Raw genomic sequence first — 17935 nt, forward strand, 5'->3', positions numbered from 1 at the left:
TTAAGACATTAATTTGATTGTTTTGCTCCGTAAGTTCTTAACTGCTGTCATTATGAAATAAAAAAGTATTATGTTATATATATGTATATAACAAAAAGCCACTATAATCATTCATTTTGTTTTTTGTTTTTTTTTTGCAGGGTTCAAAGAGAGTTTTGAGATCAAATGAATATATACTTCCTCCAAGTGGCCTGATGGAAACCGATCTAGAATTGACCTTCTCTTTACAGGTAATCATTGATGGGCTACATTCAAAGATGATTGACAAAGCAACAATTGAAAATATTTTGAAATTTCTTTTTCCAGTTTTTCTGTCTTAGCCATAAGTATCCATACATATCTCATCCTTCCTAGTTCCAGTTCTTCTAGGTTTCCAAAAACAGTTAATGTACAAAGGCTACAGGGTATGGTGCCAACATAAGGAATGAAGAATGGGTGTTCAGGGTTTTGTATATTTGTTTCCTTTTGTGGAATATTATGAGCCATAATGTCATGTTGCTTCAGTTTTTTTGTTCTACCGTTGTAGTGCTAGATACCAACTGTATGTAGGTACAGCATATGTCTCTTCCTAGAAGAGATAGCAGTCGCTAGACAAGCTGCTGCTAACTCTTGACATTTTGGGTCTGATATAAGTTGAGTATTTCTGTGTTAAGTATCTTTATGTACCAACCAACACCATTAGGACTTTGCTTCCAAGTACAGGAAACGTATTAAAATTTCTTTATCTCTCAGTCTGTGACTGGATTACTGCTTAACTCATTATGCCTTACTAATATTTCTTGTACGCAGAGTATCCAGACCAGAAAAAAGAAAAATCTTAGTTTTTTTCCCCTGAATTCTGATGAATAGTTTTGTTGCTACTGTCATTTGCAAATAAATGTTGTTTTACTTGCAGCATTTTTGTGTTAGATTGAATTTATTATGGATGTGATCAGGCAAATCTCAGTATGTGTACCTGTGGGAAGTGACGACCAGCAGAAGACTGCTGTCGCAACCTGTGTTGATGTACTTACTAATGATACGTTTTATAAATATCTGCTAGCCATTCATCCAGGGGTTACTAAGTTGCCAACTGTGAGGGTTAGAAGCTCAGATGTTCATCATATTTATCACTGCTGCAGTAGCCTTAGCTTTATGGGGTATATCCCGCCAAGTATATAAAGGCCAGCAAGCTTCCAAAGCTTTAGAACACAGTGCACGCACCCATATTCGCAGGTAATGAGCTGACTAAAAGGCAAGTTTGGGTGCCAAGCCCTTTAGAGCTTTACTCCTGCTGAAGAGTATGCTCTTCTATGGTCAACTTGGTGCTGTTCCTTTGCTGGGCAGATAAATTCTCTTTTGGGAAAATACTTCCATTTTCTAAATATTGTTTGTGTTTTATCACTTTCCTCTTCAGGAAAGTTATTTTAAAACTACTGTATTGTACTTTTAAATGAGAATTCTCTTTTCTCCAGTCAGTGTAAAAGCTGTATAAAGTAACTGAAACTATTTTTTCTGTTGAGAAATTGCATTTTACATTTTTAGGGCTGGCAAAGTGTTTTAAAGTGCTTTTTACTGATGTTCTTCATTCCACATTGCTGCAGTCCTAACACTTGGGTAGTCCGCTGTCCCAGTCGGCCCGAATACCAAAGTATATGGCTGACGTCGGTCAAGGCGCATTAGTCTGACGTCAGGACGTCAGGGTACAAATGCGCATGACCGACGTCATATCCTCAGTCTTTTTTGCCGCATGGTCCGATGCAGAAGCAGTTTTGCGAGTGCAGGTTGGCGTTCTGAAATTTTCTGAAGTCGGAGTTTCAGACCGAATCAAAGTTGGCTAAGTACCCGTTGGGAATATTTTGGTTTATTCATGCCTCAGTATTTAACCGGATGTCAGAAAAAGTGAATAACTGTATTTCTTGTGGGAAACAGATACCTCATAGGGATTACCATACCTTGTGTATACCTTGTTTAGGGCCTGAGCACGACGTTGTTGGATGTCGCTCTTGTGCTAGATTTAACAAACGCACTATAAAGAGAAGGTTAGACTGTGCCAGGTTAGTTTTTGGGAAGTGTTGTAATTATAAAATGCCGTCGGATGCTCCGACGCCCGCTTCGACCAAAAAGCGCAAGGACAAAGCAGCAAAGCCTAGGTTGGAAGAACCGTCAGTCCCGGACGTCGGTTCTTTAGAAGGCTCAGTGGAGCCAGAGGTTCTGCCAGAAGTTTCTTTGGAGTCTCAGGGAGAGACTTTACTGTTACAGGATGTGTCCTCTCAGGAGGTAGGCCAGGCTGAAGGGGCTTCTCAGGTGGCTGTTCTCCCTCTCTTCCTAAGGTGGTTAGGCCCTCCCTTCTGTTTCCAAGGCTTCTTTGAGAGGCAGGCCAGGTTTAACTTCAGTGGGGGTCTCTCCTAGTTCTTCAGGATCTTTGCCTAAGAAACATATGCTTAAAATGGCAGAAGATTTGATTACTATGATTAGAGGTTCTCTGCCCCCTCCTGATAAGAGGCCTAGGGTGGAACCTGAGCTTGAGAGTTTTGAGCAGTGTTCGGAGGCTTCAGAGTCTTGGCTGAAGACTTGCAGGAGTATCCTCCTTATTCTGATTCTGATGTGGATGATTCTACTCCTTCGCTTCTCCTCCTGAGGATTTTTCTTTTCAGAGACTCTTCATTCCATGAGGAGCATTTTAAATGGGAAGGTCAAGATTTCTCTGATTCCAGGAAGAGGCTTAGGGAATTTTTTTTTTACCCCAGCATAGGCCTTTAGCTATACCTCCTGTTCTGGATGTGGTGGAAGATGTTTTTGCAGAGGCTTCCCTGAACCCTGATTCTTTGCCTCCTGCCCCAGTTAAACCAGATAGGTATTATAGGGTGCCTGAAGCTCATAAGTATCTTTTTAAGAGTCCTAGGGCAGACCCGGAAACTGTTTCTCAGGGGCCTAAAGGTGTTAAGGCTTCAGTTGTTAAAAATCCTGTTCCTCCTGATAAAGAGGCAAGGGCTTTGGATAGATGGGGAAAGAAAGTGTATACTTCTTCCACTTTAGCCATGAGGGCGTTGAATTGCCAGTTTCACATGTTAAAATATCAAAATTATCTCCTTTCACAATTGAAGTCTAAGGTGGATGCTCTGGCGGAAGGTATTGAGTGTAAAGAGTTGCAGGATTTAGTTCATGTGTCTGAACAGGTGGGTAAGCATTCCTTGCAATGTGGTTTTGATGCTGTGCAGGCCTCTTGAGGGTGGCTGCCACTGGTTCTGTTCTTCGTAGGCACGCCTGGCTGAGGGATCAGAATTTAGCTGAGCATGTTAAGACAAGGATTTTGGATGCTCCGTTACAGTCTGACGTGTTGTTTGGTTCGCCTGTGGAAGCAGTTTTAAAGAAAATGGAGGACAAGGCTAAGTCTATGCAGACTGTTAAAGATTTTTGCAGGTTCAGCCTCCAGTTTAGTAGAAATTGGCCTACTAAGGGATGGACATATCCTGCTTATGATTCCCAGTCTAGGGGTAGGTCTAGACGTGGTAGGGGCAGAGCTCAAGGTTCTTTTAGGCCTAGAACAGGAGTTCACCTGCTCAGTCTTCGGGTGAGGGCAGGGGTCAGTCCTTTCGTAAACAGACCCAATGACCTGCCTTTTCAGCTGCCAGTACTTTCTCGTCTGGCAGCACCTTTGGGAGGAAGGCTGGCTCTTTTCAAAGAAAATTGGAATTTAATTACCCAAGACAGATGGGTATTGGATATCATTCACCACGGTTACAGGTTTTATTTCCATACCTTGCCTCCTTTCAAAGGCATGCCAGACATTCCTCCTCTACAAAGAAAAGAGGCTCACAAGCAAATTTCTCTGTTACTCCAAATAGGGGCCATTCAGCCGGTTCCTGTGCCAGAAAGGGGCCTAGGATTTTATTCTCGCCTGTTCCTAGTACCAAAGAAGGGGAACACGTGGAGACCAATTTTGGATTTATCTATCCTCAACACTTATCTGGACATTCCCAAGTTCAAAATGTTGACGTTACAACAGCTTTTACCTCTGCTGGGCAAAGATCACTGGATGGTAACTTTAGATCTCAAGGAGGCTTACCTTCATGTGCCTATCAGACTACGTTGCAGGAAGTATCTGCGTTTTCGAGCTGGGAATTCCCATTATCAGTTCTCTGCATTGCCCTTTGGCTTATCTACTGCGCCCAGAGTATTCACAAAGGTTCTGGCTCCAGTGATAGCTTACTTCAGGCTAAAAGGAATACAAATCTATCCTTATTTGGACGACTGCCTGATTCTGGCTCAAGAAAAGGAAGGCCTTTTACAGCATTTGGAATATGTGATAGCAGTGCTAAGATGCCTAGGGTATTCTGTGAACGAAATAAAGTCCAGTCTAGTACCCTCTCAAGACATGTGCTTTCTGGGTGTGAGACTGAATACAGCAACTCAGATAGCCTTTTTAACCCCGGACAAACAAAAGAATCTTTCCATTTACTTCCATCAACTATCTCTTCAGTCCGGGCTGACTGCAAGGACAGTCCTTCAAGCCTTAGGGTTCATGGCATCTTGTATTCTGGTGCTTCCCAATGCCAAACTGCATATGAGGAAGCTGCAATGGTATCTCAAAAATGTATGGACACAGCACTGCCAGGATTTGGACACTGTCATTCAAATAATACCTTGCATTCAAAAGGAATTTTTGTGGTGGGCTCAGGAATGTCACCTAAACAAGGGACTCTCTGTGACCCGGCCAGAGGCGAGTCAGATTCTAACGACAGATGCCTCAGACATAGCTTGGGGAGCTCATCTGAATGGAAAGTGGATACAAGACAAGTGGCCTGCCGGACTGCAGCATCTACATATCAACATGAAGGAGATGTTAGCAGTCCAGTTTGCATTAATGGCTTTCAAGGAGTTACTTCTTCCAGGGCAGGTGTTGATTCTAACAGACAACACAACTGTCATGTGGTACATCAACAAACAAGGGGGAACACATTCTTACCCGTTATGCAGGCAAGCAATGATTTTATGGGAGACTGCGCTCAGCTTGCAACTAACTCTTCAGGCAAGGTTTCTGCCGGAGCACAGAACTCCTTAGCAGATGTGTTAAGCAGACAAATCATGGATCCCCACAGTGGAAACTGGATCTTCATGTATTTCGAAATTGACAGTGTCATGGGGAACTCCAGACATAGATCTGTTCGCTTCTCCACTAAACCACCAGCTGCCAAAGTTTTGCACAAAAGGTTTCATCACACAGCTTGGAAAGTGGATGCTCTTTCTTTCAGTTGGAAAAATCTTCATGTGTATGCCTTTCCACCTCTGCCTCTTCTCCCAAAGGTGCTCCTAAAGGTCAGACAAGACAAGACAAGGATGATTTTAATAGCTCCAGATTGGCCTCGGCAACACTGGTACCCATTACTGAGGAGTCTGGTAAGGAAGCCTCCATGGCCTTTACCTTTGATTCCGCACCTGTTGTCTCAGAGGGACGGTCATCTACTCAATGTCAAGCTTCACTCTCTTCATCTAACAGCCTGGCATATTCTGTTTTGAAACACAGCAGGTCTCAACTTCCTCAACAAGTTTAAAATGTGATTATGGAAGCCAGAAGACCTAGTACAAGGAAAGTGTACGCAGAAAAATGGAAGAGATTTTTATTTTGGAGTGCAGCAAAGAATTTGGAGATTTCTGAGCCTAATTTGAGTGTGGCTCTTCAATATCTTACTGAGTTATTGGACAAAGGTTTGTCTTTCTCTTCCATTAAGATTCATGCTGCAGCAATTTCAGCTCACTATGATTGTGACCCACCATTGTTTTCGCATCCTTTGTTCAAGCAATTTCTTAGAGGGGCAAAGAATATAAGAGCCCCACGTAGAGCTCCTACTCCTGCTTGGGATCTCAATTTTGTGTTGGAGAAACTTACTCTACAACCTTTTGAGCCTGCGGCTACTGCTGAATTGAAATACTTGTCATGGAAGACTGCTTTTTGTTGGCCATTACTTCTGCAAGAAGGGTTTCTGAATTGCAGGCCCTTATGGCGGTTGAGCCTTTTGATTTTCCATAAGGATAGGGTATCATTACGTACTAATCCTTCCTTTATGCCTAAGGTGGTTTCTAGTGTGGCTTTAAACCAAACTATTCATTTGCCTACTTTCTATGCAGATCCCCAAAATAAGGGGGAAAAGATTTTGCACACTTTAGATGTACACAGGCAGTTGCGTTATTATTTAAGCAGGACTAAGGAATTTAGGCAGTCTCAGCAGTTGTTTGTTTCTTTTGCTTTGAGTTCTCAGGGCAAGCCTGTGTCAAAACAAACTATTTCTAAGTGGATTGGGTTTTGCATTGCATTTTGTTATTCCCATCATGGCAAGGAGATTCCAGCTGGGATTAGGCCTCATTCCACTAGGGCTACTGCCACTTCAACAGCATTTCTAAGGGGGGTGGCAACTAAGGATATTTTGGAGTCAGCTACTTGGAGTTCAGTGCATACTTTCTCTAAGCATTACCACCTTCCTCTCTACTCTAAATCTAGGGCTGGTTTTGCCACAGCTATTTTGCAAGGCATGTTGACAGCTCCTGCTTCTTTATGATTTGCCAGCCTCCCTTACCTCTGCTTTGGGATTCTACCCAAGTGTTAGGACTGCAGCAATGTGGAATGAAGAACATAGTACAGTTTTGTACCTACCATAAATGTAGATGTTCGAGGATCCACATTGCTGCAGTCCAATTTACCCTCCCTCCTTCCCCTCTGTGTTTAGGGGTGGTTGTGTGGGTGAGGTTATACTCTTGTAATTTTGTATATATTGTACATATATTTGGTGCAGGAGTGTTGGGTGTTTTTTTTTTTGGTTTTGGCCTTATCTTTTTAGGGTCTTCTGACATCTGGGGCAAGAAAAGACTGAGGATATGACGTCGGTCATGCGCATTTGTACCCTGACGTCCTGACGTCAGACTAATGCGCCTTGACCGACGTCAGCCATATACTTTGGTATTCGGGCCGACTGGGACAGCGGACTACCCAAGTGTTAGGACTGCAGCAATGTGGATCCTCGAACATCTACATTTATGGTAGGTACAAAACTGTACTTTTTTTTTTCTGTGAAGAAGGTGGCTTTTAAAGATTGTAGTTTTTACTGGCATTTGCTGCTCGTCTTCGATGTGAAAGATGCACCATTTTTAGCTTGACCATGGAACAAACTACTCATCCCTTGGCCGGTCCTTCTTCCAGCCACAAAAATAAAAAGTTAAGCAAACAGTCTTTGCCACCACAGTAGGCTAGCAGTTTGCCTAATCTGCAGGTGGTGACTCTGCATTGGCTATTTGTTGTACCTCAGAACGCTCATCTTTTATCCTGGAGACCACTCATCTTTTACCCCGAATCCCTCTTGTGTAGAACCTGCAGCCACTATGGACCAGGGGTAAGCTATGTCTTCTGTGGCTGTTTGGGTCCTTTCATTGGGAGAGGGAACAGGGAAGACTTCCTTGTTGTGTCAGAAAGCTTTGCCCACCCCTGAGGAAACTGCTGCTGCTATTAGTAACATAGATGGCCATTTTTTCCTGTCAAAAAGAAACAGAAAAATAAGCATGTGCCTACTCCTCCTTAAATTTCCGTAGACAAGAGTAGTTTACTGGGTCTGGCTCAGGGATTAATTCAGGCTATTGATCTTTCTTATAAAGTAGTTGCTGGAAAAGGTTTTCTAGTTGGTGACAACAATATAACCTGCACTCATTCATGGATAGTTTTTCTCTGTTTTACAGTACTTGTGTGAGTTACTACCATATGGCCTTTCTTATTCCTCTATCAAGATTAATTTATTGGCCATTTCATCATGTCTGCCCAGGGATCCTCCTCTTTCAGTGCAGTTTCATGTCAAAATTTTTTTGAAAGGGATTTTGCACAAGAGGCCTTTGAGTAAGCTGGTGGCCTCTCCTTAGGATCTTAATTTTGAGTTAGAAAAGCTAACACTTGCTCCATCTAAACTAGCTAGCCTGGCTGACTTGAGGTTCTTATCATGGAAAACAGTTTTACTGATTGCCCTGACCTCTGCAAGAGGAGGGAGTATCTGATTTGCAAACTCTTGGTGGTGAGTCAGCTCCATCTAACTTTCCACAGGGACAGGGTCTGTTTGAGAACTAATCATTTTATGCTTAAAGTGGTATTCAGGTTTACTTTAAGCCAAACTATCCATCTCCCCATTTTCTTTCTTGAACGTAATATCAATCTCCCCATTTCTTTCCTCAACTTAAAAATGAGAGAGAAAGAATACTTCATACCTTGGATGTACACAGACAACTCAGGGTACTATCTAGACAGAACACAATCTTTCAAATCTTCAGATCAATTGTTAATTTCTTGTGAAGATAAGAAGAAGGAATAGTAAGTGTCAAAACATAAGTCCAAGTAGCAATTTGTACAATATTTCTAGAATCCAACCCTTTACATAAAACATAGATGAAGCCAAGGCCATGGTAGAGTGGACTTGGACTCTGCCTGGAATAGTTTGGTTATGGTTAGTTGTATTCCTTGAAAATGTGAGTGAATTTCTCCAATATTTTGAAGTTATGCTATCAGTTTGTATTTTTTTTGTCAATTTTAGGCAGTATGCTGGTTAATTTATAAATTGCCTGCCTTTTTCTTAAAATATTGTGATTTTAACTTTGTTATTGTTATATCCACAGGTACTAGTTCCAGATTAGTGTAGTGATGTAACTTCCACATATTTGAAAAGTGGGTATGACAAGAACAGCTGCCATTCAAAAGATTTTGACACAGTTTGTAATTTGCATGAGAGGTGAGCACATTAAAGGAGAATACAAGGGCTGAAAAAAATTAAACTGGCCACAAGACATAAAAGAACAGAAGTTCTAGAGACCTTTTTATTAAAAAATAGATTGGGAACATGATAAGTAAGGAGGATGAATTTGATGCCCATCTAAAAATAAAACTCTTCTTTTTCCTGTGAAAAGTTCTAGAAGGAAAATAATAAAATGAGACTTCCTAAAGAGCAAGAGAAGCAGAAGGCAGGAAGAGAAGAACGTTTTCCTCTATACAGAAATCCTTTTTAATAAGTAGATGCCGTAATTTCAAGAATAGTCTGTATAACTAGTAAAGGTGCCTAACTTTCAGCACTTCCTGCGGACAGGACAGAGGCATTCTTGATGTGTAAGGACTAATAAAAGACCCACCATTTAGGGTCTCACAATTGAAGGAATCTTCACTGGTATTAGCTATGCCTTAAATTGACTACTAGAGCTTAGCTTTGGAATGAGTTAAATAGGTAACCATCTGCAACACACAGGTGCCTTCTTCATCCCAAATAGCTGTTTTAACATCCATCCAGGCTTTGTCTTCAAATTTTATTGAGTCTAGCATTTTGTTCTCTGTTTTAAAGAGGAAAATGATTTAAGATCAAATATTCTGAGGAGGACTAAGGAAGAGTACTATTGATTATTGTACAAACCCCCTACTACTTACTGTACTGATGATGAAAATGCATCTTCTGTATCACCAGGCATACCACCTGAGGGTATTAATATTAGTGAGGTAATGAATTCCATGACATAAATTGCATGAAATAATATTAGAGTTGATAGAAAAGCATATTTCCCTTAAAATGAAGGTATTTTGAATAAATTAGAGATGAACAGATTTAAATATGTTGATGCTTCGGATAAGATCACTATTTTAGTATTCCTCACAAATGGTACATATCTACCAGAATACCTGTATGTCTGGCCAGTCTAAAAAGCTCAGGCTTATTTGCTGTACATCCATCCTTAATCTGAGCAGGCATGCTGGTATAAGAGGGACATATTAACATGCCAAAATGTAATACATGCTGCAAGTCAGCTTTGCAGCAAGTCATACTGTTTAGTTGGCTTCAGTGCAAGATTCAATCAGATAAATTCCCCATTGGGACCCCTTTCTCTTTTCAATAACTTTTTGTGAGAAATTTTTCATATGTTTGTCAGGAAAAAGGAAAGTGTGTCTATGGGCTTCAGATTCTTGCCAGACTCCCACTTCGTTGTTTGTTTTATCTTGGATGGGCCATTAGTGTAGTACACCTATGAACCCATAGAAAATTCACACTGGGGCTCACTCCAGTGGCTCTACTCGATAGAGGCACTGGGAACTAAGGTTGGGTGGCACGATGCCAGGGTAATCCTATGGGCTAGGCTTGTAAAGGCTCCAGGGCCATTAGCCTAGTACACACCTGTGAACCTATGAACATAAGACTATGTCCAGTTTATTATTTTCTCATCTCTAAAACAATTTGAGGCAGACTAAATATCTTTAGGACTCACCTTGAAAACATGTCTCCTGATTTTAGTTTACACTGCCATGATATCATTTGCTTCATCCTCTGATGTTCCCCTCAGTTAGAAATGAAAGGAAATGTAGTAGAAGTGTGCTTAATAGTAACAAGACATTCACTTTTCACATTTGGTATGAGATGGATGACTCTGTAAAGGTACCTTACCTTTGCTCTGTCTGTCTGTTTCTCCTGAGGCCTCTTACACTATCCCTTTTGAGATTGTTATGGCTAAGGATTCCAGTATACTCGACACAACAGACTGTACAGCTGAGTTAGTCAAAAAGAGAGAAGTTGAACCTAGTCTAATTTTGCCTGAGGGTGAAGGAGGGATTCATCCTTTTTCTTGAGGACACCCAGGGCTCTTTAATTGAAGTTAGACTTTCCAATTCTACCCTTAGGACCGTATAAGCATGCTTAGAAAACAAAAGGTATCTCTCCACCCTCTACTCCACTTTCCAGTCAGAAAACCAATAAGGAGGACTGGTTTAACTTTGGAAATGGCCTTCGTTTTCAATTTCTACTCCTCTGAAAAAGAAAAGAAACTCACTTCCTCTGCTCTGAGAATGACAGCTTTTCTGTTTAAGATCATTGAGAGCTAGACTGTACATCTTGGACCCCTTCATGCTAAGGAGTTGAATCAGATGCAGGAAATACATTATCCACAGATTCACCTATTGAGAAAACTTCTTTGAGGGGTCCTATTGTCAGAATGAAGGACTATTTTAAATGAGAGGAAGGATTGCTCTCTGACTCCCAGAAAAGATATTACAAACTGTTTAAACTTGGACAGTCCTAAGGCATTATGGATCCAGCAATGCCATCCTCTCATTCAGGCTATTCCAGTTCTTCACATTTCTGGCTGCTTCCTTGCACCCTGACTCTTATCCTCCAGCCTCTAAAAAGCCAGATACAGTTTACAGAGTTCCTGACTCCCACAAATATCTTTATAAAAATCCCATAGCTGATACAGTTATTATTTCACTTGATGCTGACAAAGAAGCTAGGACCTTTTCCACTTTCAGTCCTATTCCTAATGACAAAGACAGTTGAACACTAAACAGAACTGGTAAAAAGGTCTCTACCTCAACCACCTTATATTTCAGAATAAGTAACTATCAAAATCGCATGGACAATATGGACCAAATTTTTGGTAGTATTCTTAATTATGCTATGAAATATAACTTCTGGATATGCGTAATTCTTCCTCACAGGTAGCAAAGCACATCAGTAAATATGCTTCTAGAGCAGCTGTCTCTAGTACTGTCATGAGGAGACATGCTTGGCTGAGATGACAGCATCTTCCAGAAGATGTTAAAGTGCAACTGTTGAATGCACCCTTAGACAGAGACTTGTTATTTGTGGTTCTTCTGCAGAAGTGTTTAAAAAGCTAGATGAAAGAGGGAAACATTTGCAAGGTATTTGAACAACTCTCCAGTTCCTAAGTTTGAAAGGATTATCCATTTAATCCAGGACCCCTTTTTTTTCCACAAGCCATCCTAATCCAGGCTTCAAAAATCTGGAAAGAGTCATTTTAAAAGGAAGTGTTTAGAAACACATAAGATAAGGAATGATGGATCTCAAGGATTCAATTCACATCCAATTTCTGACTTTCATCGCCAAGCCCATGTCCTCTTCCCCAACCCCACCTGGTGTATCTCAAAAAATTGAAGGGAAGCATTCTCTTTCCCTTCCTGTTTGCCATTCTGTCACAACATACCTTTGGGTACCAGACATTATAAAAATGTTTACAGCTGCAGTGGACATCCCTCCCTACATCCTCAGAAATTCCACAGATTCCCAAAGACCACTATCGCCAGATTCCTGCAATCATTTCAGATTTACTTTTTCAGGAATTCATGCAGCCAGTTCCTGTAGGTCAATGGGGAAAAGGCTTTTATTCAATGCCTTTTCTGGTACATATAAAAGAGAGCTTTTCTGGGAAAGCCTTTCTAGATCTTTGCAGACTAACCACCTTCATGGAGGTTCTAAGAATTAAAATGTAAACACTTATTTCTTCTCTCTGCACAAGTTCCAGTGGTCAATGTAGACTTAAAGGATGCTTATCTCTACATTCCCATTCACAGGACTCATAAGTCTTTCATAAGATTCTATGCTTTGGATGCATTATAAGTTCACTTCTTTGCCTTTTGTACTGTCTACCTCTTCAACACTTTTCATCAAATACCTTGCTGTAATAATAGCTTACTGCAGATTTCAAGGCACACATATTTGTCCATACTTGGTTGACTGTCTGATTTCAGCTCCATCCAGTCTTGAAGCACTAACAGCCATAGAGTTTACAGAGAATCTTCTTCACCTTCCTGGATTCACACCGAACCCAAAAGTCATCCGTGCAACCATCTCACATAGTGGTTGGTATTCTTGGGACACCTTCTAGACACTTTCCTTAATAACTGCCTTCCTTCAACCAGAGAAGCTGCAGACCTGTCATGTCTTATTTCCTTAACCTTTTATAAGAACAAAAGACTTCAGCAAAGTAATTTCTAAGGGCTCTGGGTTTCACAGCCTTATCTATTCTGATGATTCCTTATGCAAGACTTCACAAGAGGAAGATTTAGCAGTACCTAAAGCCATTATGGGTTCAGTGCTGCCATCTTATCTTTCAAGCAATTCCAGTTATTCACTTTGTAAAGAAAGATCTGCTTTAGTGTGACAATCAAGGTTTATCCAAAGTGGGAGTCCTGTTCTCCTCTCCAAGCCCTTGTAAGGGTGTAGCCACAGATGCTTCAGACCTTACTTACAGAGTCTTTTCCTCAAGGTGTCAAGGTACAAGGGAATTTGGGAACCAGAACACAGACACATATACATTAGTCTCAAAGAAAATTGGTCACTTATCAATGCCATCAAAGCTCTAAACCCTGTTTGGACACCATCCACATTGCAGGTGGTGATAAATGGCACCACTGTGATTTGGTACTTAAACATATGTGGAGGGGGTCTGGGACTTAGCCATTCAAGATAACCTCTTTCTCCAAGCAACATGCATTCCTTCAGAGTAGAATACAGTGACAGACTCTCTTGAAAAGATTCAGGACAGACCATTATGAGTGAATGCTGCATCAAGACGTTTTCTTGTAAGTAGTCCACCAGTGAGGTATCCGTCAGATAGATCTGTTTGTGTCTAAACACTACAGACAAGTAAAACTTTTATGTTCCAGGACACCTTACAAAAAGGTCTGGAAGACAGATGCCTTTCTAGTTCTGTGGATAGCAGTGTTTCTTTATGCCTTTTTTCATTATTCTCTCATTTCAGAAGTTCTTATTGCGATAACAAAGGACCTTACAAAAGTGCTTCGTACGCTTTTGGCCAAGGCACCACTAGATGTCGTTCTATTCTAATGTTGCAGTTTTCTTAACTTGTCCCATTTAAAGAATTATCTCATCTTGTTAATAGTCTCCCCAAAAGAAATCTCTTCCAGTGGAGAATCTGCACCATTGGATTCTTCCTCAGGGGAAGCATATTCCAAAGGGGACGTAATCTGAGTTGAGTTTGCCAAGGAATCCTCATCAGATGAAGACTCATCCTGTGAGAACTCATGTTCCCTAACCCTCTCAACAGGGCAAGAGGTAAAAGAGGGAACAGAAATAGCAGGAGAATGCTTAAGAGCCATTAAAGCTGTAACCGATCCCTGTGACAAAAGTATCCCAGTCAGACTGAGGCGATTTAGGGGCTGGAAGATGCTTTGATTTTTGTTTTTTTTCTTAACGTGTACCCCTGCTTGATGGCAAGTTGAGGGACCTGATGTAGGCCTGATTTCAACGACTGACACCGGGACCTCTTCCCTAACTAGAGTCTGAAGTACCTCTGAGTCTTTACTAACCTTAAAGGATACATTGGCGGAAAGAGGAGCAGAGAAAGAGGATTCAGGCCTAGGCTTACTGACCTTTCTCTTCAAAGGCGGCTCAGCCGAAGGATCCACAGAATCCTCCATAACATCTTTAGCTAGTCTTTTCAAATGTTGGTTCTCTAAGTATAGGTCAGAAGGAGTTGCACTGTGTCTTTGTGGACTTAGAGAAAGCATATGACATGGACCTTTGAGAGGAGTTGTGGTACTTTATGAGGAAGTCGGGACTGGCAGAGAAGTATGTAAGAGTGGTACAGGATATGTACGAGGGTAGTGTGATGGTGGTGAGGTCAGTGGTAGGAGTGACAGATGTGTTTAAGGTGGAGGTAGGATTACATCAAGGATCAGCTCTTAGATTTTTCCTATTTGCAACGGTGATGGACAGGTTGACAAATGAGATCAGACAGGAGCCCTGTGGACTATGATGTTTGCTGATGACATTGTGATCTGTAGTGAAAGTAGGGAACAGGTTGAGGAGACCCTGGAGAGGTGGAAACATGCTTTAGAGAGGAGAGAATGAAGGTCAGCAGGACAAAGACAGAATATATGTGTGTGAACGAGAGGGGGGATAGAGGAATAGTGAGAATACAGGGAGTAGAGTTGGCTATGGTGGATGAGTTTAAATACTTGAGATCAACAGTTCAAAGTAATGGGGAGTGTGGAAGAGAGGTAAACAGAGAATACAGGTGGGGTGGAGTGGGTAGCAAAGTGTCAGGAGGGATTTGTGACAGACGGGTACCAATAAGAGTTAAAGAGAAGGTCTGCAAGAGAGTAGTGAGACCAGCTATGTTATATGGATTGGAGATGGTGGCACTGACAAAAAGGCAGGAATCAGAGCTGGATGTGGCAGAGTTAAAGATGTTAAGATTTGCATTGTGTGCGATGAGGATGGACAGGATTAGGAATCAGTATATTAGAGAGTCAGCTCAGGTTGGACGGTTTGGAGACAAAGCCAGAGAAGCAATATTGTGTTGGTTTGGACATGTGCTGAGGAGGGATGCTGGGTATATTGGGAAAAGGATGCTAAGGATGGAGCTGCCAGGTAAGAGGAAAAGAGGAAGGCCTAAGATAAGGTTCATGAATGTGGCGAGAGAGGACATGCAGGTGGTTGGTGTGACAGATCAAGATGCAGAGGACATGAAGAAATGGAACATTTGATCTGGTGTGGCGGCCTATAACAGGAACAGCCAAAAGAAGAAGGTTCTCTAAATATAGCGTCAAAGCTGAAAGATGGCTTTGGAAGGTCTTTGGGACAAAGCCTGACAAATAGCACAGGAACAGTGGTTGTTTTGGACCTCAACAAAACAGACAAAGAGGGTGGCTGTCCTTATTTAGAATTTGCCTACCACACCTACACTTGCTCTTCCTGTATGACTTGAACTAAACCAAAAATGCAGTAGCAATAAAAAATTAAAACCCAATGGGGCATTTATCTAAAACTGGAAGCAACAAACCGAAACAGGCAGCAGACCGACATACGAGTCAAGCTTTCCAAATGGCAGCAGAAAAGTTCTGAGGATTGAGCGTGCAGACGTCCTTTTATGGCTGGCATTCACCTGGCCATATGTCAAATGTCCCACATACTTGCAGTAGCTAAAAGCTGTTGTATGCTGACCAGATATCAGGTTGCTTGGGGCAGTGGATCCCCTGCATGTTACGAATACTGCAATGTAGAAGAGAAGGACAGCTAAGATTCTGGTAAGATTTTACACAACTGTTCTTTCTCCCTTCCATAACGTAACTGGCCAAGGACAATCACCAGAAACTACTTTGCATTTTGGGCTTGCTTACTTAGGGCAAGGGATCACTGATATATCCAAATCTTCAAACCTTGAATCTAACAGTTTGGATAATAGGCTTTTGATTCCTTTTAGGCACTCCTATTCTGAAGATGTGTTAGGTATTTAAGGAGGTAAGAAAGTCTGCTAGCAGGAATTCGTATTTATCTATATAGGAAAGATTTTCTCTTTGGTGCTAAAACAATGAACGGGACTTATCTCATGCAGAGGCACCCCTGGTTGTGTTACTGGAGTGAAATGCTTATCCCTGGCTTAGTATACACTCCATTAAAGGTACAGCTATCAACCATTTGTGCCTGTTTGCCACTGGATACTCCTTTATTTTCTGTTTTTCAGGTCAGCCACTTTCTTAAGGGAGTACTGCATATTAGAATATCAAAGAAAAGGATGACTCCTTCGGGGCATTTAAATTATGTTTTGGAAAGATAATTCAAGCTCCCTTTTATCCACAGACAGCTGTGCTCTTAAATTCTTAACATGGAAGACTGTTTTGTTGTAGCCGTAGCTTTTGCTACAGGCTTTCTGAATTATAGTCCCTTATGTGTATTTAACATTTCCTTTAACAAGGAGAGGATGAGTCTGAGAACCAACCATTCCCTTATACCAAAGATAGTCTCTATATATACCCTTAACCAAGATATTCAGCTCTCTGTCTTCTATCCTAATCTACAAGATAAGTGCACATGAATCTTTCTCTGCTTAGACAAATACATGCAACTTTGATTTTATATGGATGGGTGCTCCGGTTTCCTCCCACATCCATAAATAAGAAAATCAAGATGTAACTGCTGAAACAAAGAGACCAAAAATCACAAAATCAAAAAGTAGTTCAAAGGAAGATGATGGTCTCACCACGATGTGTTATAATAAGTCACACTATTCCGTTGATGTAAATTGTAGACTTTATTCCATGTAACAAGATAAAAAGATAAGCGCTTTTGCGTAGGTAGGACTACGCTTCATCAGATACTTTTTTAAAACAAAAACTTGATCTGAAGTAGGCAGACTTCATTTGTCTGCAACCTGTGGGTATCGGATCCGACCTCGGATCCGAGCCGGCCTTTCAAAAGCTTAGGCTCCGAGCTCCTAGCTACTCCCTCTACCCATAACCCCTTGCCAAACCCTGACTGACCTCAGATTTCGTTTGCCACTTTCAAGTTGCAACGGATTCCTTGAGCTCCTAGTGCAGATAAGTTTTCTGACAGGAAAATTTTGTAAAATTTAACCTTTTTTGATTATTTTAGATAGAAGTGTGTCTGTTAGGCTTTCCTTCCTCTATCTTTTATATTTTCTTCCCGGGTTTGCGTAGTTTGAGTGGTTTGTGTGTGTTTAGGCCTGTTAGGGCTAGAGTATGTCTGAAGCCCATAAGGCAGTTTTTTCTAAGTGCACCGAGTGTGGCCATAAGCTGTCCCCGGCGGATGGCCACACTCGGTGTTAATGCTTGGGGTTGAACACCTGTCATCTGGTTGTACCATTTGTGCAGGGTTCAACCCCGAGCTTTGAGGGAGCGGAGGTCGAAGCTTGTTCTGGCGGGACTTCTCCTCCAGATACCGCCGCTTCTGCCCCTTCTACACAGCAAGCAGTTGCTGTGGGCTCTCCTCCCGGCTGGGACTCAACCTCCCTCTAAGGCGGAGGAGAGAGAGACTTCTAGGGAGAGAAAGAAGGAGAGGCACAGGAGAGGCACCACAAACGGAGAGCTGAAACCTCTAGTTCGGCTCCTCCATCCAAGCGGGCCTCTCCTGTGCGTTCTAGTTTCCCTCCTCCTCGGCTCCACTCCCCTCGGTTCTCTCCTGGGCCCGAGGAGGAGGAGGCTAGCCCTTCAGCGAGGTCCCCAAGGCGGCTCTCTAGGTCCGCTTTGGTGGTCTCGACTAGATCTACCTTCTCCATGAGTGAAGCAGACATGGACCGGATGATGAGGAGATTCATCCAGGCCCAAATGCAAATGGGAGTGCTCCTAGCCCCCCCCCCCCATCCGGGAGGGGCTTCGACCCCTGTTTTCGCCCCTTTG

General features: G+C 41.9%; 1 protein-coding gene across 2 annotated transcripts in view; it reads left to right on the forward strand.

The window, feature by feature from the left end:
- The window catches only part of LOC122813124 (phosphofurin acidic cluster sorting protein 1-like), a 3500289-nt gene that overhangs the window by 687970 nt on the left and 2794384 nt on the right, over positions 1–17935 (forward strand). For both annotated transcript variants that reach the window (XM_044085266.1, XM_044085275.1), the window contains exon 3: positions 141–230. In XM_044085266.1, the coding sequence (XP_043941201.1) occupies positions 141–230 (90 nt within the window). The remainder of the gene's footprint in view (positions 1–140; positions 231–17935) is intronic.

This window comes from Protopterus annectens, chromosome 1.part1 (assembly GCF_019279795.1).
Source record: "Protopterus annectens isolate FY-2018-M chromosome 1.part1, PAN1.0, whole genome shotgun sequence".
NCBI lineage: Eukaryota > Metazoa > Chordata > Ceratodontiformes > Protopteridae > Protopterus > Protopterus annectens.